The following is a 27,272-nucleotide window of genomic DNA, read 5'->3' as shown; positions in this document are numbered from 1 at the left end:
GCCACCTGCTCTAGGTGACCCTGGCTTGATAGAGGGGTTGGACTGAATGATCCCCAGAGGTCAAACCATTGGTAACCCCCATTCCCATTTCTACATCCAAGCAGATTCCCTGACTCAGAACATTCCAGGCCCAGATATGGCCATGGACATTTTGCATCTTTGTGGTGTCCAAGCACAGCGTTTCTAAGTTCAGCCTTTTCCAGGCAGTTTCCAGGCAGTGCCCAGACAGCGCCCAGACAGCCACTTTCCTGGGTCAGAGCGTCCATGGGGATGTCTGTGTCACGTTACATAAAAACCCAGGACTTTTGCACAGGCAACCACATCTTCCACCAGGCCAGTTAGATGTTCTACCTCAAGGGATATTATGCACCATAAAAGCATACTGGCCTATATGGCCTTTTACTTCACCATTTCAATGTAACACAGCTTTTTACCCAGACAGAATAAGTAGAAAGCATTTTTTACCACAGTAGTAGGACTTGACTGAGAAGGTCAAGGAAGAATGAAATGAGATTTTTTTTTGTAAAATAATCAAAGTCCTACACAAGGGAGAAATTTCTGTTCCAGGAACAAATAATTGCACACAACTACATGTATCTATAAGTGAGAGACTTTATTTGAACCAATTTTTCAAATACAGACATCTGTATTATTCTCACTTCTTGGGAATGTTTTCTGCTCATTTTTGAAGCTTGCAACCTTAGGACAATATTCAGGACATATGTGTACATTAGATCTCTGCAGATGGACACATTCATAATGCACAAGTACAATGAGTGAGAGACTCTTTCCAGATCCTCACACAAGAGCATCGGAAATGGGCCGCTCTAATTGTCAAGTTCTGCTCTTTTTAGCTTCCAGACACGTCACAGTTCTTGATATTCTCTAGGCTGTAGCCACCTTCTTCAGGCCCCGATTTATTACTGTGTTACTTCAGCTGTATGCCAGTGGAACTCCTCAAAATAGGGCTTAGGTGATGCACAGGGATTTGTTTCATTCATTGGGAACAGGCATAAGCAGAAAAACCAAGCTATCAGGTGAACAGTTCACCTGGGTTTTTCTTTTGTGAGAGTAGTCTAGGTCTCAGGCTGGGATTTCTTTTTTTAGAAGTGACCAGTGGTTCTGGGTGTGTAATACATGAATCTTGATGTTCAGAGCATACAGGGGACCTGTGGCTTGGACCCCAGTGAGGTGTCTCTCAAGTTGGGCACTCCAGATGTGAGCCACTGGGGTCACTAGCCTGTTCTGCAAATCTCGACCTTCACCTCTTCTTCCAAGTATTGCTCAACAGAAGAATGTAGTAATAAAGCATTGTAGGTAAGAATGCAGGCTCACACATGACCTGAGATCAACACCCTGAAAAATGGATAGAGGGTAGTGCTTTCAGGACTACCTAAATGACTCATGATCTTCAGTTCCATTTTGGGAAATGACTGGAGAATTTCAGGCCTGAGACCCCCAAATGCACTGCAGAGAGGAGTTTGGACATCCTTCAGCATCTGGGCCTTAGGAACTTGCGTCTCTTTGCAAGCCAGTGAAACGTGTGCTCTCAAGTGCCCATGTCACTTAGGTTATTCTGAAAACTGTACCCTATATACATATAGGTAGATAAGGGGCAGACTTTCACAGGCACAAGTGGCAGTTAGACATGTAACTCCCATTGATTTTTTTTCCCCCTCGGGGACCTGGAAAATCCCTCCCCCGAGGAGTTGAATCCTCCTCTCGCATTATTTTCACACCAGATTAACACCACTGGTTCCAGTGGAGCGACTCCTGAGTTACCCCAGTGTGAGCGAGAGGAGAACCAGTCCTGAGGTGCTCTAAATATCCAGTGAAAGTGCTAATGTGGCAATGCAGAAAAGCAGGGAATCTGAGCACAGGCCTGGAAGAGGACCCCCAACATCACCTCTGGTGCTGCTGAGCTGCAGGTGACCACCAACCGGACTTCTTAGCCAAGAGGAACCACAAAAACATTTATTCAAACCCTTCCCTCCACCTCTGCAAACCATAGCCACTCCATTTGCTTCCTAAGATACCTATGACAAACAGCAGACCTTCAGTATGAAAAGTCACAAGTGCAAGTTTGCTGTTTGGAGACCACAGGAAAAAAGTAACTCCTGTGGGGAGTTTGGTATGAATTCCCTCTTCCTTTTTTTATTCTTTCCTTTTTTCTAAACTCCTCTCCATCAGTCATGGCTATTTCTTTCATCTAGAGTAACATATTTCCCAAGCAGTGATGTTTATGTGGTTACCACGGGTGAGTTCCTTCTGGCTAAAACTTCTCATGGGGCTGCACTAGGATTTAGGATTGGAAAACACTGGGTCTGAAGGGATCTCAGCAGAATGCCCTTCCCCTCCCTTTGGAATGTGGCTCATGGAAAAGCTCCTTGGCTGATGCAACTATTGCAAGGGTTGTGGGGTTTCATCTGTTATCAGTCATCTGCAGACAGAATGGCACAAGCATTGCAAAGCAGACCAAATTCATGCTTACAATCTACTGCATTGATGGGGAGTTTATGTTGGAATGTTTTTCACTTTTTCAAAGCTTAGTCTAACAAAATGTAGTAGTGAAATGTCAAGAGCTGGCCTACAGCTGGTACGAGCATTCAGGATAGCTGTGGGTCACTAGCGTATCTTTCAACAGGGACATGGAAAAAGCCCCTCTAGGACTCTGAATTTCCACAGCACTGCATGGTGAGGTCAGGCTCCATGTTCCCAGTGTGAGTCACTCTAATATGCCCTGCTCTTTTCTTACACAAAATAACAACCACAGGCATCTCCAGGCAAACCTATATCCTCTTCAGGGAGAGAGAATTAGATCCATACTCCCTGGGGAATTCCTGTAGGTTGTCACAGCAGGAGTAGTAGAAAAGCTTCAACTACTCTGCTGATGACTCTTTGCCCCACTCTTTACTTCTGGGACCTCCCGCCTCTTCTGCTTTCAGCTCACTTGATGTCTTGCTAGAAAAATCATTCCTCAAATACCCTTGTTCTCTTTCCAGTTTCCGTCCCATGCTACGTCCTTTATAATGTTTCCTTTTAGCCTTTGAAAATCTGTCTGAAGAGGCAACTCAAGGAAATCCAAATGCTTTTCTCTGCTCTCTTCCTGTACCCTGAAGACAGCCCAGCTTCCTATACAAATCTTGTGTATTACACATTAAACCACTGCCTGCTCAAGGCAGGGTTTGTCTCTGTGCTCTCTCTCACGCTCTCTTTGCCCTGACTCTCTGGCAGGATCAGGACATGGTACAATAATAAAGATAGGGGGTGCTTGGTTACAGCCTGTAATTTTAAACTGGAACCAAGGGAGAGGAATTAGTATTTAAATTATTTAGGTTTGCAGTTGGTAACCACATATCCCGTTCTCTTTGTGGGGGGAAAAAAACCAAAACACAAAACCCAACCCTTTGTTGTCTAAGCAACATGGCAAAGTATGTTCTTATAAACGGTGACAAAACGCGCGATGCCCCAACCATCAGCCAAGGGGGAGGCAACATGCAAAATACAAAGGTAAAACGTCCGTGGGGAGAGACAGTTGTTTCATTTTTTGAGGAGGGAGGAAGGCCTATGTCCAGGAAGACGTGAGAAGTGGTTTTCTTTTCCTTATAAAGTTAAAAATAGTAATAGCAAAGTGGAGGCAAGATGGAAAATTTGGGGTCTGAATCAGAAGAGCAGGGAAACCACATGGTCTTTGCAGAAACAGGCAAGACAGAAAACCTTTTAAAATGGTCATGACAGGAGATAAGGCCAAACAAAAACCATGGTCCCTCCTTCCTGCCTCCTCCCAAACACCTCTCCCACAAATCCTGAGAGCTGAACCTCAGTTCTCTCAACTTGGTGCTAGAGACACGGGGTGTCTGCAGTGTCTGCGCTGGGCTGGCCCCTTGTGTGCTACGAACAGCAAACATACTGTACACCTCTCCTCCCTACGCCTCAGCCCCGTGTCCCTCAGAGCACTCTCCCTCCCAAACACCATCCACACCCTGCTCCTGCCATGGCAGACACGGGTGGGGTGGTGAGACCTGACATACGGTCCAAGCAATGCCTGATGTCTGCGCTACATTTGCTGAATTGAGGTCAGGCTGGAAGGTGTCTCAGGGTTTACCACCCATCATGACATGGGAATATTAGCATATATATCATTTATGAAGTATGACACAATACCTATCTGTCAGTCAGCCCATCTTTCTACCTATTTAGTCTGTCTAATCTACTTTAGCTATCTACGTTTCACTATCTCTATCAATCATCTATTGCTCCATATTATCTAATTTCTTCCTGTCTCTCTCTCATCTTTTGCACTCTAATCTTTCTTTCTCTAGCTATACTCCCCTCTCTCTCCCTATCATCCATCTATCCACTCAAAAATCTTTTCCCCCCTCATCTCTCTAATCCCTGTTTTTAAAAATCTTTGTCCAATCTATCTCCCACTCTCTCTTTCCCTCTCTTTAGAAAAAACCCTCCCTGTCTCTCTCTCTCTTATTTCTACAGAATGCCAGGAAGCACATGGAAATGAATCCTGACATGTTTTGATGGCACTTCCAGTGAGCAGTCTACGTTCAGTGATCAATTCTGAGGAGACACTGTTCATCTTTTCTCCCTATTTCCAACAAAGAGATGGAGGAGAACAAAGGAGTAGGACAAGGAGTGCCAGCCAGCCCTCTGAAGACCATGGGGCTGCCACTCCAAGAAGCATCAGCCACCAAAGGACGTTGGAGCTGTCAGCATTCCCATCTTTTGGTCTTCCTGCTGTGAGGACAATTTAATCCTGGTCCTGCAGCATCACACAATTATGCTGCAGGGTACTCTGGCTGTCATTGCCAATGAGGCCAGGAAACCATGCAGGAGCTGCTGGGAAAGCACATTAAAATAATCAGGGCAGTGAAAGAGCAGTAATTAGCTTTTATGAAAGCCCAGATATTACTAAATGTATTTTAACTGTTTGCTTTCACAGCTCATAAAGACAGCAGCAGATCCAGATGGCTGCACAAGCTTGGGATTTGGTGTCTGTCATTCTTCCGCTGGGACAGGCTGGGTGGCACCAGGGAACAGCCCCACAACCTGTGGGAAGCAGTGGTGGAGATTTAGGAGGTGAGGCTCTGCCCAGAGCTATAAATGACAACTGAAAGTTTTGGCCCTTATTAGAGCTGGCTGAAACACAGCAGGAGCAGGGATGAGGTATTTCTCAAAGTGCCACCAGCTGGCTCCTAGGCCACCAGGCCTCATCCTGCCCGTGTGCCTATTTATTCAATAAATATTGAATAATAATTGCCCCAATTTGTTTTGCCAAACAGAACACTTCTGGAGGGCCACGCTATGCTACGCAGGGACGTCAACTCCAGCCCAATGGGGTGAGCATCATCCTACTGTGGCGAGAAGCTCAGTCCTAGGGCCCTGTCCCCTCACAGCCCTTGGCACACCCCTTGGCAGGGGTTAGACCTTGGGCATAGACCAAAGCTCATACCTTCAAGGTCACCATAGTTCCCCAAATCAGGGCCTAGAGGTCTCCTAGAGGGATGCTTTCAATGATCTTTCCTAAAACTGATTTTGCTACTTTCATTATTTATGTTAGCCAGTGCTAACATCTCGCTCAAAATCCAAGCCTGCTCCCCTTAAAAATCCCCTCAGTAGTGCCAGGGGGAGCAGTCAGCCACTGACTTGTGGCCAAGGAGCACAGCTGGGCCACGAAAGAAGTGTCCCACCAAAGACCACAGGCCAGCAGGATGTACGGCAGCATAGAAATGCGACACGGTGGTATTAATGATAATTATTCTCATTTATTATAATTATTGTTCAGTTTGAAAAAGGAGCCTGGAGCCAAGCATTACGCTAATTGGCACATTTTCTAGTTGTTATTTTAGTTCTGAAAACAAACTGGGGTTTAGTATTCTTTTTTGTTCACTTGTTTTTTATGTTTGGTCTTTTGTTTGTTTTTTTCTTTCGTTCATTCCATCACATTGAAAAAGGAAGAAAAGAACCTTTTTTTCCCCCCCTTTTTTGTTTTTACTCACTCGTTAAGTCTGGACTCCTCAGATGAACGTAACATTGCACACACACACACTTGGAGAAGGGAGAGAGGAGAGAGAGAGAGAGAGAGAGCGCTCGCAGTGGGCAGACAGACACACGCACGCGCCAGGTCAAAGAACTCTGATACAGTGCAAGAATTTTCCCAAAATGATTGGATCATCATTACCAAAAACTTGCCATAACAACACCAAGAAACAAAGAAATGTTTAAGCCACACTGTTTGACTGGGATTTTTCCTGCTTTTTTTTTTTTTTCTTTAAATGTTTGCCACACAGAGAGAAAAAGGGTTTAAGTGGTAATGGGAGAGGGACAGACACAGGCTCACAGATGTGAGCAGGAAGGGGGGAAATCGAGATTGGGATGGGAAGGAAGGATAGAGGATAGGGGGAGGGAGGGAGGGGCAATGGGGAGTCATTTCTTAATGTTCAGGCATTTTCTTGGTCCGCCTTGCTCTCTTCTTCTTTCACCTCTTCCTGCTGGGCACTTTCAGTAGGTTTGGTTTCTTCTACAGCATCTAGTGGGGAAAAAGATGGTCCAGCGTTAGTCAGCCATGATCTAAAACATCCTGCATGTGCACACAGCCTGATGGACTGCATGGCTTCAGGCTTCTCCCTCTCCAAAGTCACCCAGGTCTCAAAGTCCCTGGAATTTCTGCAGCATGAAAAGAACATGCCAAGGTTCAGCCCAGCAGGCAAATATGTAGCTTTCACAAAACACCTTCAGCCAGAAAGCATGTGCCACTGGAAGGAGCTGCCTTGCTTGCTGCTGATGCGCCAGACAACCACTGTTCATTTCATTAGGGGCACTGATTATACTCCTGGCTTATCAGCTACATCGCACACCCTTTTACAGAACCCACTGACTGTACCAACAACTGTTGAATCATAGTCCCCCAATTACAATAAGGATACTCCCAGCCGAGACTTAGAGAGTCACAAAGAACAAACTCTATACACACTTGAAGCCTGCAAGACCCAGAGGGAAAAATTTTATATCCTGTAACTCAGACTTGTCTCACACTGAACAGAGATCTAGAGAAATGTCTCTAGCCTTCAAGAATGGGAGCCTTCATCCAGAGGTTGCCACATCTCTCCAGTTTTCTAGTCTCTCCTTTCAAAAGCAAAGCTGCCCTGGGGGGAAGCACTGAGTATAACTGGGAGCTGGGTCTGCCTGTCAGTCAGACACCTTGTTCTGGCACACCATCCACATGAGAAGATAAAACTACTGCTACAAGCTGTCCCACAATGAACTAGACAGAGGATCAGAACCCAGGAGGAGGCAGAGGCAGCCAGGAGGAACAAGGCAAAAGAAAGGAATGCCTCTCAAGCATTCCTCTCACTCCTGGGTTCATCTAGCCCATGCCTCCTTCATTGCAGCAGGACAGCTTTAATCGTCTTGGAGTTTCTACTGCCCAGCTCTCACCAGGGTACAGTAACATGTTCCCAGCCTCTTTCAGAAACAGTGCATGTAGTGTGTGGATTGCTTTTTACAGGACAAGGTAGTGGTGGACCCAAGGCTGCAGGGCTGTAAGACAGAATAATGCCCAATGGTCTTAGTGCACTGTACTGACTGGTTTGCTCCATTGCCATCTCTCCCTTTTCCTCACTGGCTCCCAGTCCCACACATACACAGACCATGTAGAGGTCAAGCAAGCAGCAATCCACACTCGGGATAAACAGGGAAAAGAAATACTTGGGGTACAAAGAACCGGGGAAAAAAACAAGCACTGAAGGAGGACTGGGTGGTGTGGAACAGACCACATGTCATTGGTATGACACATACTGTACCCATCTCATTCAGAGAGCACTGTGGGTTCCCTGCACAGTTCCTGTCATCTCTGATGGGCTATCAAACTACATTGTACCAGTAAATAAAATGGGCCAGGGAGCAATCCCTGAGGCCGACTGGCACCACACAGCTTATGTCCATATGGCTAGACTCTCTTCTTCTCCAGAGCAGGGTAGCTGTGTCTGGGACCTTTCTGATGCAAAGCTACTTAGTGTACACAAAAATCACACCAGGGCCCGTGCTCTTGGCCTAACAGTGAAGATGTTCAGTTGCCAATGTTTAGTTTGTGAGGATTAGCATCTTCATACCCATGTTTCATGAGAATTCTAACTGGGATGTGAAACTTTCCTTACTGACACCACTCACACATTTTGGCCTGGTCCATTTGATGCCATCAGATGGCAGACTTGTATTTGCATCCAATACTGGCATCCAATACCTTCATTAAAGGCTCTGCTTCTGGACCTTCAAATACTTTTTGTCTTGGTAAATTCTGACTGCTGATTTTCCAGAAGGAAAGAATTTCTGTAGGAATATCCCCATGGCCTCAGCCACTGCATCTGCAAACCCCCTATCAGCAAAAACATCTGTGGACTCTCCTTCCCTTGATACAGAACAGCTAAGCAGGATGCTATTCAAGGATTCCATCTATATCTGGTACAGCTACCACCACAGACCAGAGACAAAATAGGCTACTGATTAAAATAGGATCATAACAAGTATCATTGGGAGGCAAAGCTTGGCCTACTTTTTTAATTTTCCTGAATGACTTGAGAAGGAGGAGAGTCCCTTTAATGTTGCTCTTCAAGGCATTCATAGCAGGAGATACATTGAATTACGAAGCTGAGAGTAAAATCCCAGTGTGCAACCATCTACCCCTAAATTTGAGTGAAAAGACTATTGTTAGCCAGCAGTACAGTCTGATTTCTTACTGGGCTCTGACAGATCCTAGTAAGGCGGAATTTCTGGGGTTTTCTCCTCACATAAATGGAAGATGAGTGAAAGAGCAACAAAGACACGTAAGGTAGCTTCAGGAGCACAAGTCTGACACTGCTTTTCATTGTGCTTAAAACTTTTTGTGTCTTCCTACCAAAAAATATGCACAGGTTTTATCTGGCAGTCCCACAGCCCTGTCAGGACAGCACAACAGACAGGCCCATAACACAGCAAGCACAGGGACAGACAGACAGACACTGGGGGGGTCCTGCACATCTGCTGTGCTACCAAGTCACACAGATGCACTGTTAATCAGCAGCTGAAAGTGGGGTCTAGCTCTTACAGTGGTGGGCTCTTGACAGCACTCCAGGAAGGATGGACAGGAAACCTGCTCACACTCAAAGTGGAGGAGCTGGCAGTGATGTTGATTAGCTCACAGTTTTCCCATGCTGTCCTTGCTCTTAGGATAAGCAGGCAAGTTGAAACACAATTTTCTGCCATGTTCTATTCTGTGTTAGCTCACCACAGTGGCAAATCTAATTTCCAGGGAGTACCCATGGCGCCTAGAGATCCCTGGCTGGCAGAGGAACTGCACAGAGGTGCCTCACTGTCCCCATTAATGTTCTCTGGGGAGCAGATAGTGGCAGGCCGATGACTGTTTGCTGAAGGCCAAGAGACTGCACTGATTTCTGCCATGGATGAAATAGACTGGGCTAACAAGGATCATGGAGCAGCAGGAACAATTTATGGTCACTTCATCACATATTCAAGTCAACAGAGAGGGATCATACAACTCAAATGCTGGACTGTGCATATCCCAAGTATAAACAATAACTCTAGCTTTCTGAATAAGAATTATCACACAAAATTCAGTGAACCACTCTCCCTCTTTTCTCTTGCATGATATTGAAGCAGTAAGGGGAAAGACTGTGTACTGCTACACCCTAAGCTATGTCTTACTTCCTAGCAGCTTTACCAGCACTTCATTGATCTTTGGGATGAGGGAAAAGAAGCAACCTGGTGTTATTATGTAGTAATGAACTTCAGCAAAAAGCAGTATCATGAAGGAAAAAAGAATTCAGTGCAAAAAAAAAAAAAAAAAAGTCAAGCTGTGGCACTGCTAAACCACAGCAGTAAAAAGAAGAGGATTTGCTCTGCGCAATGGGGGCAATGCATCACAACCCCAGTGACATCAGGGCCAGTAAACAGCAGCTTCTGATTCACCAGGAAAGGCGAGGCATTTTATCTGACTCACCAGTTTGTTTGATGTAAGCTATTTCTGCAGTATGTTTTCTGGGCTTTCTCCAGCCTTGTTCAGTATCCCAGCAAAGGAGGGCAGGGTATCCCCAGGGAGATTAGCAAATAGCTGTCCTGGGGATTCCACACATCAGAGAGGATATCTCTTACAGTGCTTTTTACCCAATACTAATCTTGATTTTCCATTTTTTGAACTCTGGGATATCGTACCTTTGGTTTTGCAGAGGACAAATACCATTATGCAGCCAGAACTGCACACTTTGGGCATTTTTCATTAACTTTGTACTTTGTTGCAAAGGTGACAAAAAAGTGGTTGAGAATTCAGGCCATCCCCTGCTTGAGGAACAAAAGCATTTCATCTTGAGTAGCCAAACTTCCACCTGTCTAAAGCTGCCTCCCTTCTGAACATGCCAGCACTGTGAGATCTCCTCCTGCCTGCACGATCTGAGCCCCTGTGTCCACTTGCAAGGGACAGAACAAGCAGGAAGCAATGAGCACTTTCTTCAGGTGGGCCTGGACTAGACCAGCATCTATATGCATGTGGTGACATCATGAAATGAGAAAGCTGAAGTCAGAGGGGATGGACATCTCACCTAACTCCAGATATCTACAGAGAGACATCTGCAGCTGATCTTCTCATCCTCTCCTTCCTTCCTAATTAGTGGAAATAAATAGGACATTTCTAAGACTCTATTAACTTGTCTTATTTGGATGCCTACTTTAGGACAAGTTGCAGAACTGAAATATAAAACAAAAATAAACAAACTTGAGGAAGGGCAAAAAACAAATTCAGTCCTGAAGAGAAAAGCAAGAATGGCTAGGTCAGAAAGCCAAAAAAATCACCTCAAACTAACAACAAAACCAATGTAGCTTGTGCTTGCAATGACCACCCTTACAGTTCTTTTAATGCACACCAGTCATCACTTGCACTGTTTGTGGTTACTCCAGTCCTGTGGTCACTCCAGTCCTGTGGTCCCACTCTTCTAGCTCTAAGATTTTAGTTTGCTTTTTTATTTCAATCTTTGCTTCAGTCCAGATCATCTTATAGCATAGGCTAATTTTGCCAAGGAGACAGGCATCTGTGAGCTGAGCTGCCGCTGTTCTCACTTCCGTTTAGCACTCTGGATGGTGCAGTCAAGTTGAGAAACCTTTTCGGCAGCTTTGGACAAACCGTAAGCTGTTACTACAGAACTGTTGAAGTGTAGAGCTGCACAGTGGGAGAGGCTGATGTGTGTTTGCTTCCCACCTGAAGGGCCTGTGTCAAAGAGAGGCTTCATACCTACAGCTCCAACTGGCACCTGCTGGAGAGCATCATGGAAGAGTAAGAACATGGAAGTGAGATATAGAGCCTTGCTGCAACGGGGTCTTAAAGAACTCCTGCTCCTCAGCACTCCACTTATTTCCTGGAAAGGGTGAGAGTCGTGTCTGTGAGCCCTGCTGGGGAGCAAACGCCTGGAACATATGCAGCTCTGGTTGCTGTGAAGCTGAGGCAGGCACGCAAGAGCAGTGCTGCTGGATGGTGGTGCTTCCAGCTGCCTTTGCCGACACTATGCTCTAATGGCTGAGCATGCAGGCTCCTCTCCAAGTCTCTCCACTGCCCTACATTAGTGAAATTAGGTTGAGTGGATTTCCGGGTAAAACACTGTCTCTTGGGACCTGCCCAGCTCCCGTCTGATTTGCCAAGATTAATTAAATCAGAGCAGACATCAGCTTATGACCACAGCAGCAGCAACCTCTCTGATGATCATTTATTTTGTGACTGGTGGCTTGGGTTTTGTTTTCCTTTTTGTCTCTATTCCACTGCAGATCTTTAAATTACCACAGCCAATGCCAAGAGATGAGAAATTGCACAACACTCTAGGATTCTAATACAGATGCAGAGATTTTGCTTTTGCTGCTTTCTCAGTGTTTGCATAATTACTGCTGATATTGATTGTGCAGCTAGAACTCTCCGGTGCATTCACACTGAAGTACTGCCCAAATCTCCTCAGATGCTGTTCTCTCTAGCATTTGTCATGCTTCCTCCTTTCTCTGTCCTTTGCCAGCTACAGCTTGGGCAGAGATGGAACTGAAAACCTGTTCCTCATCCAGTTGGTACTCTGCTCCCAAATATTAGTCTGGGCTTTCCTGTCCTATTATAAGTAGATCTCACAGGACCCAGAGATGACTCTACTACCTTTTTTTTCTTTTTTTTTTTTTTTTTTTTTTTTTTTTGAGGATAAGGAGCTCTGGAAAGCCTCATTTAAAATCCCTGCCCTGAGCATCTCCTAGTTTTAATGACATTTGGATCCAGATTTGAATCCAGGCTTCACAGCTTGATTCATCTGTCCCAATCCATCTGTCCTTCTAGCCAGCCAGAAGTCTATTCCAGGCAGACGATGGTAGGTCTGAGACTGCTAAAACAAGACACACTTCAGGTTCAGAGCTGTTGCTTACACAGTTCTCTTTCTGATCTATGTTAGCCCATTGCAGTCAGCCCTATTATGCATCATATGCAGAGCTAAAATCCTTCACCCTCCCAACTTGCTGCTTCTGAAAACTGGTAGACTTATGCTGCCCCAGCTAAACACTGAGAAATGAAGAAATTGAGTATTTCACAAAAGTGGCTGTGTCTGGTCCAGGGTACTGACTTGTATGATTTCTCCCAAATCCCTGATGAATCCCTCACTCAGTAGAGACAAACCCATGGTACTGATTCCTGTGAGCCCTGGGGGCCCTGGTGAACACATGGCACCTGGGAGATCTGCAAACCCTTGGCACACCCTGCAACAAGGTGGTGGGGAGGAATGTCCCCAGTGCAAGTAGCAGGCAGGGGGTCCAGGGAAGTTAGCCAGTAATTACTGGAAAGCAGCAAGCAAGTAGCCTGTTAAGGTTGAAACAAAAATACTAATATGGCCCCAATACATGGTAGCTTGGGCCTCCTATTCCTGTACCACCTCATCTTTTTCAGAACCATATAAGAATGGTTCAGTTGCCCCAGCAGTGAGGAAAAAAACCCAAAAAACTACAGTTTCTGCAAATCCCATAGCTGGTAACTTTGGTCCAAGCTTGGACATTTGCCTCTTTTTCTGATCCTGCTAAATCCTCAGAGGACAGCCAGACAGAGTTCTGTCACCCCAGCTGCCTTTGCGCTTTGTCAGAGTGAAGAGCCAGTGGCTTAGGGATTTCCACTCCTTCTCATCTCACCCCATGCCTTTCTTCCTCCAGTACCACCATGGAAATCCAAGCCTGCACTGGCATCCATGTGTGTAGTAGAGTGAAAGGGAAGGAATGGTGGGAGAGATGCTCAGAGTGCGCAGCAGTGGGGAGGGGGTGTTGAGGGGAAGTCAGGCTCACAGCTCCATTGCAAAGCATCTTTCGCAGTGTCTAGACACCAGCTGCCAGGTTGCCGAGGAAACTCCCCAACTTCAGCTGAGGAAAGGGAGAATTGAGGTCTCCAGAGAAATGGGAGTGATGGAGGAAAAGGGTGGGGAGAGAAGAGGGAGGATGTTCCATGTGAATGTGAGGTGTTAACCCTGTTAGAGCTACATTTGCAAATATTCTTCCATCCTGGAGAACAGGAAAGAAGCAGCTCTCTTTCTTTCTTCCACTGCTGTTTCTTTCCCACATCCATGGAAGCTGAGAAAAAAGACATGCCTACTGCTGACTGTTCATTTATCGCTGCTTATCATCAGCACTTTTGTCCCAAACTCCCTTCCTACTGTACCCAAAACTGGGAAATTTCAATCCAGCTACAACTGGAAGAAGCCCTACTAGAGTGGTTAGGTTTTCAGACATCAAGATCTCCTTTAGCAAGACCAGTCCCTTGGCCACTGGCACACTACAAGCAAAGGCAGCTCCAGGGAGGACACGGTGCTCCCATCTGGCAGCAGTGTCATCTGTCATGGTGCTTCTGTGGGGATGCTCTGTCACACCAGAAAGTGGTGAGCAGGGGGGAGGCTGCATAGTACAGTGGCCAAAGGCAAGGTAAAAGAGCTCTTTCAGGATAAGAGTGCCTTGGAGGCAGATATTTTACACTGGCATTGAGTTTCCTCCTACCAAACAGCATCAGAGGTGGTGTGACCTCAACAGACCTCTACCAAGGTTCCATGGTCTTCACAGCCAGGGAGCTTGAAGGGGAGAAATGGGAAGTGACTTGTGCAGGGTGTCCCCAGCCATCAGCTGGGATCAGAGTTGATCTGATGAACAATCAGGTGCTCAGCTGTCCTGATGAACCAGAAGGGCTCCCTCCAGGAGTCGTTCCAAGCTACCAGCCCCTCTATCTCCCGCGCTCATTACTTCACCTGAGGAAAACCTCAGAAAAATTACCCGTAAGTTATTCTTTACTCCTTTTCTCCCCTGCCCCTGTTGATTTCACATAGATCCTGCAGACCAGAAAGGGTACTCTTTAATTCCTTAAATACCTTCTGATTCAAAAAGCTTGAATATAGAGGTTTTAACTTCCTTCCAGCTGTGGAATGTAACAGTTGACAGCTGCTCTTGGCACGTGTATTGGAAAATTGGATGTCCCCATCTCATGCAACAGCATTCTTTTGTGTCACCCATCTTTTCTCCCTTGCTGGTTTAAGTTCTGGAGGATGGTTTAGAAAGAGAGGGCATGTGAGGGGACAGAGGAACAAGATCTTTCTAAGACACATCCATTTATTCTTTAGCTTCTTTAGAGCAACTGCCCTATGAGATTATGGGGGAGAAATCAGAGGAAAGATAAGAAGAAATTGAAATAAACTGAATAGATACAGGTCAATTGAACTTTATTGACGTGACAGATTGTTTTACAGCCAGGACATTCCTAGCAAAGTAATTAATTCAGGGAATGAAGCTTACAGCACTTTGGGGATGGAGGTTTGAATTTGGAGAGGCCAAGCAGATGCACAGAGAATAGCACAGCAAGTGACAGAAGACTGACAGATCAGGTCTTCAGAGGTCTGCCCATCTCACAGCTCTGCTGAGAAGCCTGGCAATGGTGGTAGGATCAGTAGGGGGATAAAAATTAACCTGAAACTGTGGCAGACTGCTGGCATTCATGCACTGCTGATCCTGAAATAAAGAGGGTTAAGAAGAGGAAGGAAACGTGCAGAGTGGTAGAGCCTTTGGGTTCTCCATCTACAGCTCCCACCTCCTCACACAGGACTGACTGTGAAGCTCTTCTCCTCCCCTTCCCCAGCATAACTGGCTAGGGAAAAGAAACTAAAGGAGGAAATCTTCTGTAATTGCAGCAAAATGGTCCAGAAATTCCTTCAGTGCATCCAGAATTAATGTGCTGCTCCTCCTCTTGTACTCCATCCCCTTCAGCTGTCGGTGGCAGGAAAACAAATTGCTGCAGCCTTTACTACAAACCATGCTCCCGCCTCCCTTCCCCCAGCCCAAAAGACATGTGCCATTCATAAGCTGCCTGAATGCTGGTCTCCATTATTAAAGCCTAGAAGACTGATAAATTGGGGATTCATGGAGCCTGCAAGCCTCCAACAACCACATTGCCATGGAAACCAGAGGCAGCCTCCATCTCCAGCAGAAATGATATTGATCTAGCTGAAGGCAGGGAATTACAATCAAGGGGAGGATATAAAATGTCTCTTTTTCTTCCCTTTGCCATCCTCCCATTTTGAGTTTAAATGAAGGAGAAATTTCATTTAGAGATCATTAGTTTGTTTCCATCCATCATCATACTACAAGGCTCTGCAAATTGGATGCTAAAATTATTAAATGCCTGTTGTCAGGCTTTCCACAGCCATCTTCTTGATAACTGTCCACAGTAGCTGCAACATCAACACCACTAGCTCTTTGCATCAAAGAAATTACTAGTATTTCTCAAACGCATGGCTGGTGCATACCCATAGAATCCCAATGTGTGTTGTGCAGTATAAAACACAGACACTGCTCTCCAGTTTAGGCTTCACGCTGTACCCAGGGAAACTCCTGGGAGCCTTTGCTTTTCATTTCATCAGGAGGAGCCTTGAGAGCCCAGACACAGGGAAAGGCATTTTGATCTATAAACACTTGTGGGAAAAACCCCATTTCAAGATACCACAGTGGCATTTGTGGTGCAGAGCAATTCTCCCCTCTTCTTGAAATCCCTTGTCTGGGACTGCTTAACAACTGCTTTCCTGAGGATGGAAAGATCAGAAGTCACAGCACCTGTCCCTGCAAAACTGGGTAGGTAGCTGGGCACTTTCCCCAGATTATATACAGGCCAGATCCTCCTGGTTTGACTTAAGGCAAGGGGTTGGGCTGTGTTATCATCCCTTCTGCCCCAAGAAATCTCTATGACCAGAGGTGTGTGATGCTTGCCCAGTAAGTGGTCGGCTCCATGGAAAAGGAGGTGTGGCACTGGCCATTTTCAAAGATACAAGTTGTATAGCAGGAAGGAAGGAAGGAGCTGCCTGGAAAACCTCTCATGAGTGCTCTTATTGCCAGCACCAGTCTTCTCTGTGAAGGTAGCAGCAGCTTGCATCAGTAATTCTGATTTTAATTCAAATTGGGCAAGCTCTGTTTTATTTTATTTTTTGACCAGTTTAGAGAGCTATTTCTCCTAGTTGGAGAGGGACTATTGCGTCTCTGAACTCTCTGAGTGCTGTGCCAAGTGAACCAATGCAGCTGTCCCACAGTAGCCATGTCGGTTTAATTGGCTTTTCACAATAACAATTCCATCAGGCAGATAATGAATTCGGCCGTGACATGAGGGGACTTGGTGGGACAGCTGCAAATGCTGGGGAGACCACCTAGGGGGACAGCTAGGCAGCCCCATGCCCTGTGCACAGCCAGCTGTGCCATAGCCAGGATGCACCACCTCTCTGGAGCAGCAAGGGATGTCTGGGTTGTCAACAGCTCCTCAGTACTGTCCACGATGGTGGAAAAAAGTACCCTTACAGGGAGTTAAGACAGCCCTTTGCTGAGCTAGTCTGCAATGACAAGGCTTCTTTTCCTCATCAAAGGACATTTTTCTTGGCCCTGACTCAGCTGTGGGACCAAGCAGTAGCTGCTTCTCCACCATCTCAAGTCTGCCATGGAGCCCAGCTCTGCACAGGTCCACGGAAGCTGCCAGTTACCACAGCTTCCACGTGCAGAGTTTGTACGTTTTTGGCCAAGGTGGAGCAGCCCATAATTTTGGCTTGAGCACCGTAATTTTTACAACAGTGGTCACAAGAAGAGGGCCCGATATGAGGCATGAACTCATGAGGCCTAAGCTGCTCTGACATTGCTGTGAAATTGCACTGAGACATAAGAAGTGGCATCCCACCATTCTGTGCTCTTATTGTCTCCTCCTGCTGATTTTATTTGCTATAAAGGTCCTTGGCTCGAGACTTGCCTGTTGGTCACAGAGCAATGTTGTGAGGTATCCATGTGAATGAACATGTCTCTCTTACTCTTCCTCTCCTGCTGGAGCTGTTCCACTTCCATAAACCATTAAATATTTATTGGTCCAGAGGAAAACATTGACTCTGTAGACCAGTGGTGAGGGCACTCATCTGGAATAGGGGAGACCAAATGCCACATCCTGGCTCCAGCAAACAATAAATAATTTATACAAAGTGGAATAGCTCCAGCAGGAGGGATCAGGGGAAAATGTGTCCAGCAGCTCAATGGCTTGCTTGCAAAGCTCACTGGATTTCAGCTTCCTAGCATAATGCCCCCCCATCTTCTGTCCCATTCAGGGAGGACCTGACCCTCATATGCTAGCTACTCTAAAAGCAGGCAAAGATTTTCTTACTACTTCATTCTACAAATCCCATAATTGCTGGTAATGGTATATAATATGTTTGGGTTTGAATAATTAAGGATCCTTTAATAAAAAAAATATTATCCCAGAAAAATTCCAGTCTATCAGGACTCAGAAGCCCTGCACAGTTGTGGTTTGAACTGTGATCAGGCTTATCTCTTCTGTTTGGCAGAACCATGTCTATGTGTTAGGCTAGAAATGAGGCCAAGAAGTAGTTGCATGCTACATCAGTTAGGAGCAACTGGAATTTTCTTCTTCTTCCCTGATGTAAAAATCACTGACTCCATCCATCTTTCTCATAGTCATTTGGCTTCAGCAATGAAAAAGGTTTCTATCTTGAGGCACAAAAAAAACATTTTCTTTCTCATTTTCTGTCTTTTTATTTTTCTCTTTAATTTACCCTTTATTGAGTACCGTGAACAGTGCTGGGTTAGTGTCTCTGGAGACAAAAGGCTGCTGCTCAGCAGCAGTGCTGGGCATTTCCTCCCTGTGCCTTCCTGGTGGGCTTCAGCTGTGTCTGGGAAAGGATGTGTCATGGGCAAGAGGTCGAGTTTAGTCCAAACAGGCACCATGCTTGGCCATACTGCTCTCTCAACATAGTCTCCCAACAAAGGCTAGGCAATAGTGCTGGGATGGCTTTGTGGAAACATATCTTCAACCCCAAAGATAAGCTTAAAGGCAGGTGCCAAACCTGTTTGCAGTGTTTGAAGAGAGTTGCAAGATCAAGGTGACACTCATGCCTCCTCACTGTCTGGCAATAAAGAAGTTACCCTCTCTCACCACCTGGATCCCTGGTGTACCAGTTGAATAATGGAATGTGAATGCAGACAAAGGGCCAGATAGAATTGCTGCTCCTATGAACTGTAGCAGCCCTACTGAAGATAAACTCACAGCAGCCCTCTGATCAGATCCCATGGATGTGGGGGATTTCCGTCTCTTCTGACAGCAGGGGAAAGCAGAGGACCAATGTTGCAAGATTGCACTGAGTGCCTTCCAGGGGGACAAACATAGAGACCATTTGTGACCAGATCTAAGATTAAGACAGACTCCTTCAACTCACAAATATTTCTGAAGCAGGCCAAACCCAATCCCAGGGTTTGGTCTCCTGTGACATAATCCTTGTTTCAGCACCAATGACCGGAGGTTATTCTGAACTGCTTGTGCCACTGAGGCTGAAATCACAGGGGAAATCTTAGCCTTGCATAAGCAGAATAGGTAACACAGGATGTCTAAACTGGAATATCTACTCTTCTTTTTTTTTTCTACACCCATACCCAGTGAGGGAATGGAGTCACATATTCATTTGAAAACTAGACCGTTATGGACTCAGTCCACACAAGCTTGCATTCACAACTCCCTGTTAGAGGCTTGTGTCATTTCCAAATCAATGTGTGCCCCAAGCTATTAAGAACATCAAAGAGGTTTTTACAAGTACTTGCCACCACCCCAACTTTAAATTACTTTTACTTTATTCCATCTTCCATCTCTTCAAGAGGTTATCAATTAAAGTCTTTGAAACATTTTTCACAGCTGTAAAGACAATTTTGTCAAAGTCAGCAGCACCGGGGAATGCTCCTGCATAATGGTCCAAGCTCTTGTTCCTGCTCTCCTATCCCTTCCCCTGTAACTGCAATGCATTATCAGACATGGTTCTGTACCACTGCACCCACTCCAGCATTGGGATTTGGATGCTCTTCCAAATGTCAGAGAGATTTTCTTCTTCATTAAGCCCTGGAGGTTACAGGTAATGTCCAGTTATCATTACTAGCATTACCAATTACTGTGTTTGGCTGAAGGAAGATGGAGAGGTTGAATAGTGTCTTCCACCTTCTGATTTCTTTCATAATTAAAGGAGGACTCATTTGCTGTTGCCTCAAGGTACAGCTGGGAAGTCTGTCGTTCTTTGAACACTGGCTAATTGGGACCTTATGACCTTTATCTAAGACTTATTTGCATGAAGCACTGAGTCTCACTTTTCTGGTCATTAGGGGAACAGTATTTTCCTTTATACCCCTGGACCCTGTCCAGCTTTCCATAGCTCATTTCCTGATTACACTACAGCCTAGCGAAGGGCAGGTGTCCAAGATGGACTCCTGACTGCCAGGACTTCAGCTGAGATTTTCTGCTCTCTTCCAGTGTCCCATGCTGACACTGATGTAGCTAAGGATACAGAAAGAAAAAAGAAATATTTCACCAATTCACATTTGGTGATGATATAATCAAGGCTCTTAAATGGTACAGGCCATTAGACCTAAAGGATATGTAAAGGGAGCCTTTGGCAGAGAACACAGAAGTAGGAAAGAAGTCACAGTTGTAGTAAACTGCAAAACCAGACTGGACTCTTCTTCAAAGAACAGCAAAGAAAACGACAGCAGTACTCTCTAGCACTTGGGTTTCCCAGACGCATTATTTTTAATATCTTGTCTATTTTCTGCCTGAAAGATATCCAGAGAGGAAAGCTAAGAAATGAGGAAGCCCTTCTTTAAATCAAGCTTGCAGCATGAATGTAGTCTTGAGAAATATTGTGTCTAGAAACCTGTTCAAATTGAGCTTGTGTAATATGGTCTTTCACAGGTCTTGGAGGTCCAGAACTGGAGGTGGAAACTATCCCACAGAGCTGATGCCAGTGGCTTGACTTGTAAGCCTTCTGTCACTGCTTACATTTTCCTTGGTTCTCTTGGCCATTGCCCAGTCTCACAGATCATCATATGGCTAAATAAAATATTTCAGTAGTGTCTTTACAAAAAGAGTCATTGCAGTCATCTGTGCTCATACAGTAGCTGTCTGCAAAAAGGAAAGAGATTGGTCGGCACAAGGACTGAAATGAGGAACAAAACAGAAGAAATAATGCCCTTCTGGAAACATGCAAACACTTACAGCTTTTTTTGGACCAATGTGAAGAGTATCTGTCATTCAATCTTATAAAATAGTTTTGCAGATTTGAAGGGAGTGCAGAGAAAAGCAACAGAGATCCTAAAAAGCATGGGAATAATTTCATATAAAAAGCAGTTGAAAGCATTGCTTGTGTTTTCTTCAGGGAGGAGATGAACTGTAACGGCTATGAGACGATGCCCTCTGTGCATAAATGCATACTGTATGATGCTATATACCATAATCAAAGGCGTGAAGTAGGGCTATCACAAGCTTTTGCTGTTTCTGGGACACAGCACAAGTACAGAAAGATATTTAAGGCAATTGTGGCCAATTTGTCACTGAACTTTATGGCCATTGTACAGTTGGTTGGAGTTGGGAAAGCTGTTGATACCTAATCAGGTATTTTGTGTGCATACACACACACACACACACACACATATATGCCATATACCACCACGGTTATATTAGCATCAAAAGAGAGAATACATTGTGCTTTACCTGTTAAACCAGATCTTAGACAGTAGAAGACAGGGATGAGTCCCAGCAGCAGAGAAGCAGTTTACCCTAGATCTGCCCATAGCAGTGCTTTGTGCTAGCCACAGAGAGAAGTACAATAAGTGGATGTTAGCTCTGACCTAGCTTGGCAATTTCTGTGTTCCTCTACCAGTTATTAGCATGGATCCTTGTGAGTGCAACTTCACCTTTCCAGAGTCTATGAAATTTCCACAGAGATTGGAAGTGATCACTGCACTGCCATTGATAATCTAGTATTAATGCACCTATTAAACAGCTCTTGAGGAATGTCTAACTAATCTGATTGTGTTGACCTGGTGAACTTTACAAATCCTTTTCCTCTGCATGTGGCAGTCATCTGTACCACAGAGTCACTATTTCCACTTTTGAGTTTCATTTCCCTGGAGCTGTAAATCCCAGCTGACACTCTGCAAGCTCATATCTATCTGAAAAGTCCAGTCTACTTGATCCTAGTGTAAAGAGATTATACTGGCAATGGTGCAGAGCACTTCTGGCATCTACAGCAAACAGCCATCACTTAAATTTCATCGTTTGTCTGTCCAGACAGTCCACAAGTCTGCTATTTGAGTCCTTCTCAGCAGAAATTTTGTTTATCATTTATAACAGAAAGCCTTCTTCCCATTGAGCATTTTCTGAAGATGATCTGAATGCAGATGCAGTGGGCCACTGTGGAAAAAATTGCAATGAGAGTGATTTAGAGCAAAATCTAGGTGGAGTTCAACCACTGGTCTTGGCTGTAGAGAGCCGTCTGTTAGCGTGAGCAGCTACTTTACAACATGGCACACACTGTGACACAGGCAGGCACTGCCCTAAACAATGCCACCTGTGCGTGTGGTTTGGAAGAGCAACAGCTGTACTTGCCAGCCAGAAGGGCTGAAAGATTGCTGTCACCTTTCCTATAATTTGCAGCCTCCACAAAATAAGCCAGTGACTCCTGTAACCAGCCTTGAGTGTCTGTGCAGTCCTTACTGAGGTTCCAGAAGAACTGGTACCTCTTAGGTACAAAGAAGTGGTTACCCTGCTCTCCTAAAGAGGCCTTTTCCAGAGTTGGCCCACACCTTTTCATGAGTAAATATGTTTACTGTAACCTATGATTTTATTAAATCATTAAATTAAATATGTCACCTATGATCTTATTAAAAAAGGTCAGGTACTGTTTCACCACTGGCCCACTAGTGCAGTTTCCACCTCCACAGGGCAAGCTACACCTCATTAGGAAACAGCAGACCCGGGGCATACATGGGACAAGAGACATTATTGCACTGCAGTAGTGGAGAAAATCCTGCATCTGTGTCAGGTTGTGTGTAGGAAAATTGTGACTTTCCAACCTGCCCCTCACTTGGCTGTTTGCACCAATGCAAACCCATCTATGAAACAGGCGATGTTTATACCCATGTAGACACAATGCAAAGACTAAAATTTCAGAGCAAATGGGGACTAGACACAGACTTTATACTTCAGCATGTGACAGACAACCTAAACTGTATTTATATAGTTTTTACTTTTTTGCTGGAGTAGCACTACACACAAAAAATGCTGCCATGCTTGCTTAGACTTGTTCCCTCTGGGGCAGTCATGGGAGGACTATTGTATTTGAATTGCTTTCTTTGGCTACCAGGTGTAGCAGCAGAGATAAGCTCCCTTGAAACAGGAATGGCAGTGAGGTTGTTCTGCCTCATGCCAGCTACCTGTGGGCCAAGACTGAAATTCCAAGTCACACAGCTGTAAGCCTTTCACATAGTGCAGGTTGCATATTCTGGCTGGTACAAGACAATAGCCAGTCTCCCTTTCCAAATCTTTATACGGCCAATGCTCCCAAAGTGCAGCAAGTATTGTCCTTCCATCAATATGGAGATTGAACTGAAAACAAAGAACTGATTCAACTGTGAACCATAAAAAAAGATCCACAGGCACTTGCTCCCTCTGAGGAAGTGAAGGGAAGATGGTGCCTCCCAGGGCTCCTTGTTTGCAGGATACAGGGCCCTGGGGGAACTGCTAGCCTGCTTACATGCAAAGCGCTTGTCACCTGGCTGATTTTTCATTTCAGCTGTGAAGCTGCTCCATTGTAAAGCTATTTCATGAAGCAGGAAAAGCATTCTTCATATCCCAACAAAAGAAGATCTGCTTGTTTCCTTAGGCACAATTTACTCTTTCACATTTCTGGGCTTTGTATTCTTACCTGACAATCTGAAAGTGCTTTGATGTGAGAGCCAACCCAATTTGGAGGTGAGACTTGAAAACTTGTGAAAGTACAAATCGAATCTAACACTGTGTGACATTCACTTTCTCTCCTACCTGGGAGGACATCATAGCCCATCTTCTTCCACAGTCTGCTGTGCTGGATGCTGATCTTATTTCACAGCTGCACTTCCAGACTCTTTCCAGAAACCTTAATGGAGACTCTCTGAATTTAAGTCAATGCAACCACAACTAGAATGAGTCTCACTTCCTTTTCATCTATATGTAATGTATAGATTTCCCCCATCACTTTCGGATTTTGTCTTGTTGAGTAGGCTGCCATCTAACGGAGCCTACCTAAGTGTAATACCAACACCAAAGAGACAAAAGCTGGATCATAAGAAGAAAAACTATAAATCTTAGTCTTGACAAGGATGCTCAGATGACAAGACAATTTGTTGGCATTCCTGCCATCCACCAAAAGATATGAAGAGGTTTGAGAGATCATCCTTCCTACATCAATCCTTCATTGCCACTGAACAAAGCCCACTGACTCATTTCATGCCTTACCCACATCCATCTCTTGGATGGAATCCATCTCTTTTTCACTTTTACATACACGGAGGATAGCTTAGGAACTGCCCTGCTGTACAACTGTGAATGCCTGGGGTCCCAGACCAACTACCATTGGATATTTGTTTGAAGCCATTTTCTAGGAGACAGAGCATATAGAAATGAGTAACAAGGAGAGAGGTGAGGGCTGTCAGGGGAACAACTGACTGGTACAAAAACCCACTCCCCATTCCAGAAATATAAAGCATTAAAAACTGTGCACTTCTCTTTGTCAGGTTAGTTATTCCTTTCCCCACACTCTGTCTTTTTCTGTCCTGCCCTTAGATAAAGGCAAAAATCCCTCCTGGGTATGAATTAAATGCCCTTACATTTTGGCGAATATTGGCAATAACTGGCATAAAGCCAAAGCTTGTGCTTGCACCAGGGAAGGAATCAACAGATAGCATGATACAGCCATTGTAGTAAAATTCAAGGCAGATGAGCATCACCACCCCAAAGCAGCACGGTCGGCACGCCTCAGGGTAGTAGCAGCCAAGCATGCCATGGCAACCAGCCAACCGATGACACTGGCCAGGAGCCAATTTGATTTATTTTTGGCAGCCTGACACTGCACACTTCTGTGCCAGTCTTCGATCACAGAAACAATAAGAGGTGACCTTTGAAGGCCAAGGGGACAGATGAAGCTGAAAGAGGATCTGTCCCTGGGCTGGAGGAGCACTGAAGTGGCAGATGTCTCCTCTTTCATGAATGACCATCGCAGTCACACCAGCAACCACCAGTGCAGTGTTTGCTGGGGAAAGACTGGGAGAAGGGTTGAGATCTGGCAAATGTGTTTCAATCCATGGGAAGAGTAAGTAACAAGAGAGACAGAGCGCTTTAAAGATATGAGAGACTAATAGGAGAAGATGGTAAAAAGAAAACACAGGCTTTCTGTCAAGAAATACTTCCTGTCTGTGGGTACTTTTGTCCTGTGATGATGTTCTTCAGAGGAATACTCTGTATTGCAGAGCACAGCCTGGAACCCTCAGAGAGATGTACAAGGAGACCTATTTAATCTTTTTTGCATTTCTTTCTTGGATGACTCTGGGGTCACTTAGCCAGCTGTTCAGGTTTGTGACTGGAAGGCTGATATCATACTGCAATAGGAATTCAAGAAAAATCTATATTCATTAACATTTTAAAGAGGCTATCAGCTTGACTCTGGCCACGCACCTTCCATGTTTGCTTTCTGCAAACATTGCTAAGCTTGAGTATTACTGCATGCATACTGAATAAGTATAAATGGATGCACATACTGGTCTTGAACACTCGATCACTGAAAACTCATTTTTAAATATATATTTGATTGTAGATTTTTCAGCTTCCTCTGTTGGCTAGATGTTTACATAAGTGATAGTATCATGTGCAAATGCATATTAAATTGTGCATTTTAAATGGCCACTTCAAATGATGTGTCCATGAATGGTTGGCCACTTTAAATGATGTTAAATTCAACAAGAGCATGGGGAGGATATCTGAAAATTATTCAGAATATTGCATAGAAATAAACCATTTTTCCATGAGTGACAACTCAAAACAGGCAAAATAAATGAAAATTAAAATCAAATAGCTTGCTACTATAAATGTCCTACCTCTATCCATTAGAGCAGATTAATCTAAACAAAAATGGAATGTCAATTCAAAGCAGAGCCGTTATTGCTTAGGAATAAGGCATCCCAGGTATTAAATAACAGGAAATTAGCATTCATTATCCTGTGTACAGAGGACCCCAAAACACAGATTCACACTGCCCTATTCTTGCCATTGATGTTTATACCTTTGCCCAAGTATAAAACCAACACAAGTACAGCATGCAACATAGCAACTTATATTTCACTAATCATATAACCTTTATGTTGCCACCTAACTCATCATATAAAGTAAGAACAAATGGCTGGAGACTTGGACAACTAAAACCAAACCTACACAAATCAATTTCAAGACTTATTTCTAGAAACTTCTAAATAAGAAGAAGTAAAACCAGCATCCCTTTGTAGTTATGTAAAATCAGTTCAGACTCATGCTCTTGAAGGCTGCTCCCCTTGCCCATCCCTTAAATCACAAATGTCCTGCATTAGTTCCTTTCCCAGTATTTAATCTGTCCTTTTGGTTCTATGTTCTTCCCTATTTGTCCACTTTTGTTAAGCAGGAATAGAATTGCCTGAAGCCCCAGGTTGGCTTGGAAGCCTAACTGGAGAGTGGGAGGTGCAATTTGTGGAGGAGTAGTGGGACAAATGAAATTATGGAGAAACATCTGAAAGTACAAGACTGGATGCTGAGGCATTCTAGAATTTACATCAGGCTGTTTATGACCATCAAGGTGATAGGCAGCATTTTCCCCCAACAAGCTAATGAATGCAGTCTGCCCTGTACAACAGAATATTTCATGAATGTGGAGGTCTGTTTGGCTTGGTACTGCCTCTTAATTGAGTTTGAAACAGAGCCTACCTCCAATGTTACCTTTTCTTTTTTTGTTTATGTTCTATTTCTTTGATAAAATAAGAAAGGTCAAGAACAAGAGAGAAAAATATCCTCAGATCTTTGATGCATTTTCTACTCAGCTCAGCATCATAATTTACAATAAATTCTTCTTTATGGTTTGTAAACATTATAGGTTTATCAAAAAATGCCCACTTTTGCCTCTCAAAACTCTTCACCCCTTCCCAGGGGAACTGGTCAAGCAGACTTGCATTCAGTCAACAGTGAGGAATTGAAAACACCTCCTAGAGTGACTTCTCTCTAGAGGAGTTCTTCACCTCCTAAAGGACTTCTTCTCTTTTGTCCTCACTCACTGAGCTGTCAGGGCCATAAATCTTTCCTTTCCTGTCTGATTCTCTTGCTACCCATGTCTGAATTAGCTGACACATCTAAAAGCTTCATGCAAGCTTGCCTGGTATGGGGTACTCCAAGTAGAAACCCTACAAGTATGGGTGTGGATGAAACTATAACCACTGCTTATAAGATGTTCCTGACTAGGATGTAGGTGTACTAAGAATCTCATCCATACAGAAGCAGATGGAAGAAGGACCCTTTTGACTCCATGACCATCCCACCAGCAAGGTCTCCTGAGGTATGGGAGCGCTTTGCCTTGTGAGACTTTCAGCTAAAGCTGGAAGCCTCCAATAACCTGGCCAAGTTGCCCCACTGGAGCTGTCTGTGCTAGTGTGACTGAAAAGGTTCATCACTATTCTCAGCATATGCAGAGCTTGGGGAGCTCTACCTCCAAGCCTCCCAGCTGGCAGACACTCTCCTGCCACCACGGAATAAAGGGCTGGTGGCACCTCCATCTAGAGGAACAGGAACCTCAGCAGGAGCTGCAGTATTTCCAAAAGCTGATTGGAAGCAAGAA

The 27,272-nt window shown here is 44.7% G+C and overlaps 1 protein-coding gene across 1 annotated transcript in view; it reads right to left on the bottom strand.

Moving 5' to 3' along the window:
- Positions 1-5,990: 5,990 nt before the first annotated feature.
- Positions 5,991-27,272, bottom strand: part of GAP43 (growth associated protein 43) — a 52,155-nt gene continuing 30,873 nt past the window's right edge. Inside the window, exon 3 of the mRNA XM_068181110.1 lies at positions 5,991-6,541. Within this exon, the coding sequence (XP_068037211.1) occupies positions 6,453-6,541 (89 nt within the window). The 3' untranslated portion in view covers positions 5,991-6,452. The remainder of the gene's footprint in view (positions 6,542-27,272) is intronic.

The sequence above is a fragment of the Anomalospiza imberbis genome, chromosome 2 (genome assembly GCF_031753505.1).
Source record: "Anomalospiza imberbis isolate Cuckoo-Finch-1a 21T00152 chromosome 2, ASM3175350v1, whole genome shotgun sequence".
NCBI lineage: Eukaryota > Metazoa > Chordata > Aves > Passeriformes > Viduidae > Anomalospiza > Anomalospiza imberbis.
This window is presented reverse-complemented; position numbering and strand designations above follow the sequence as displayed.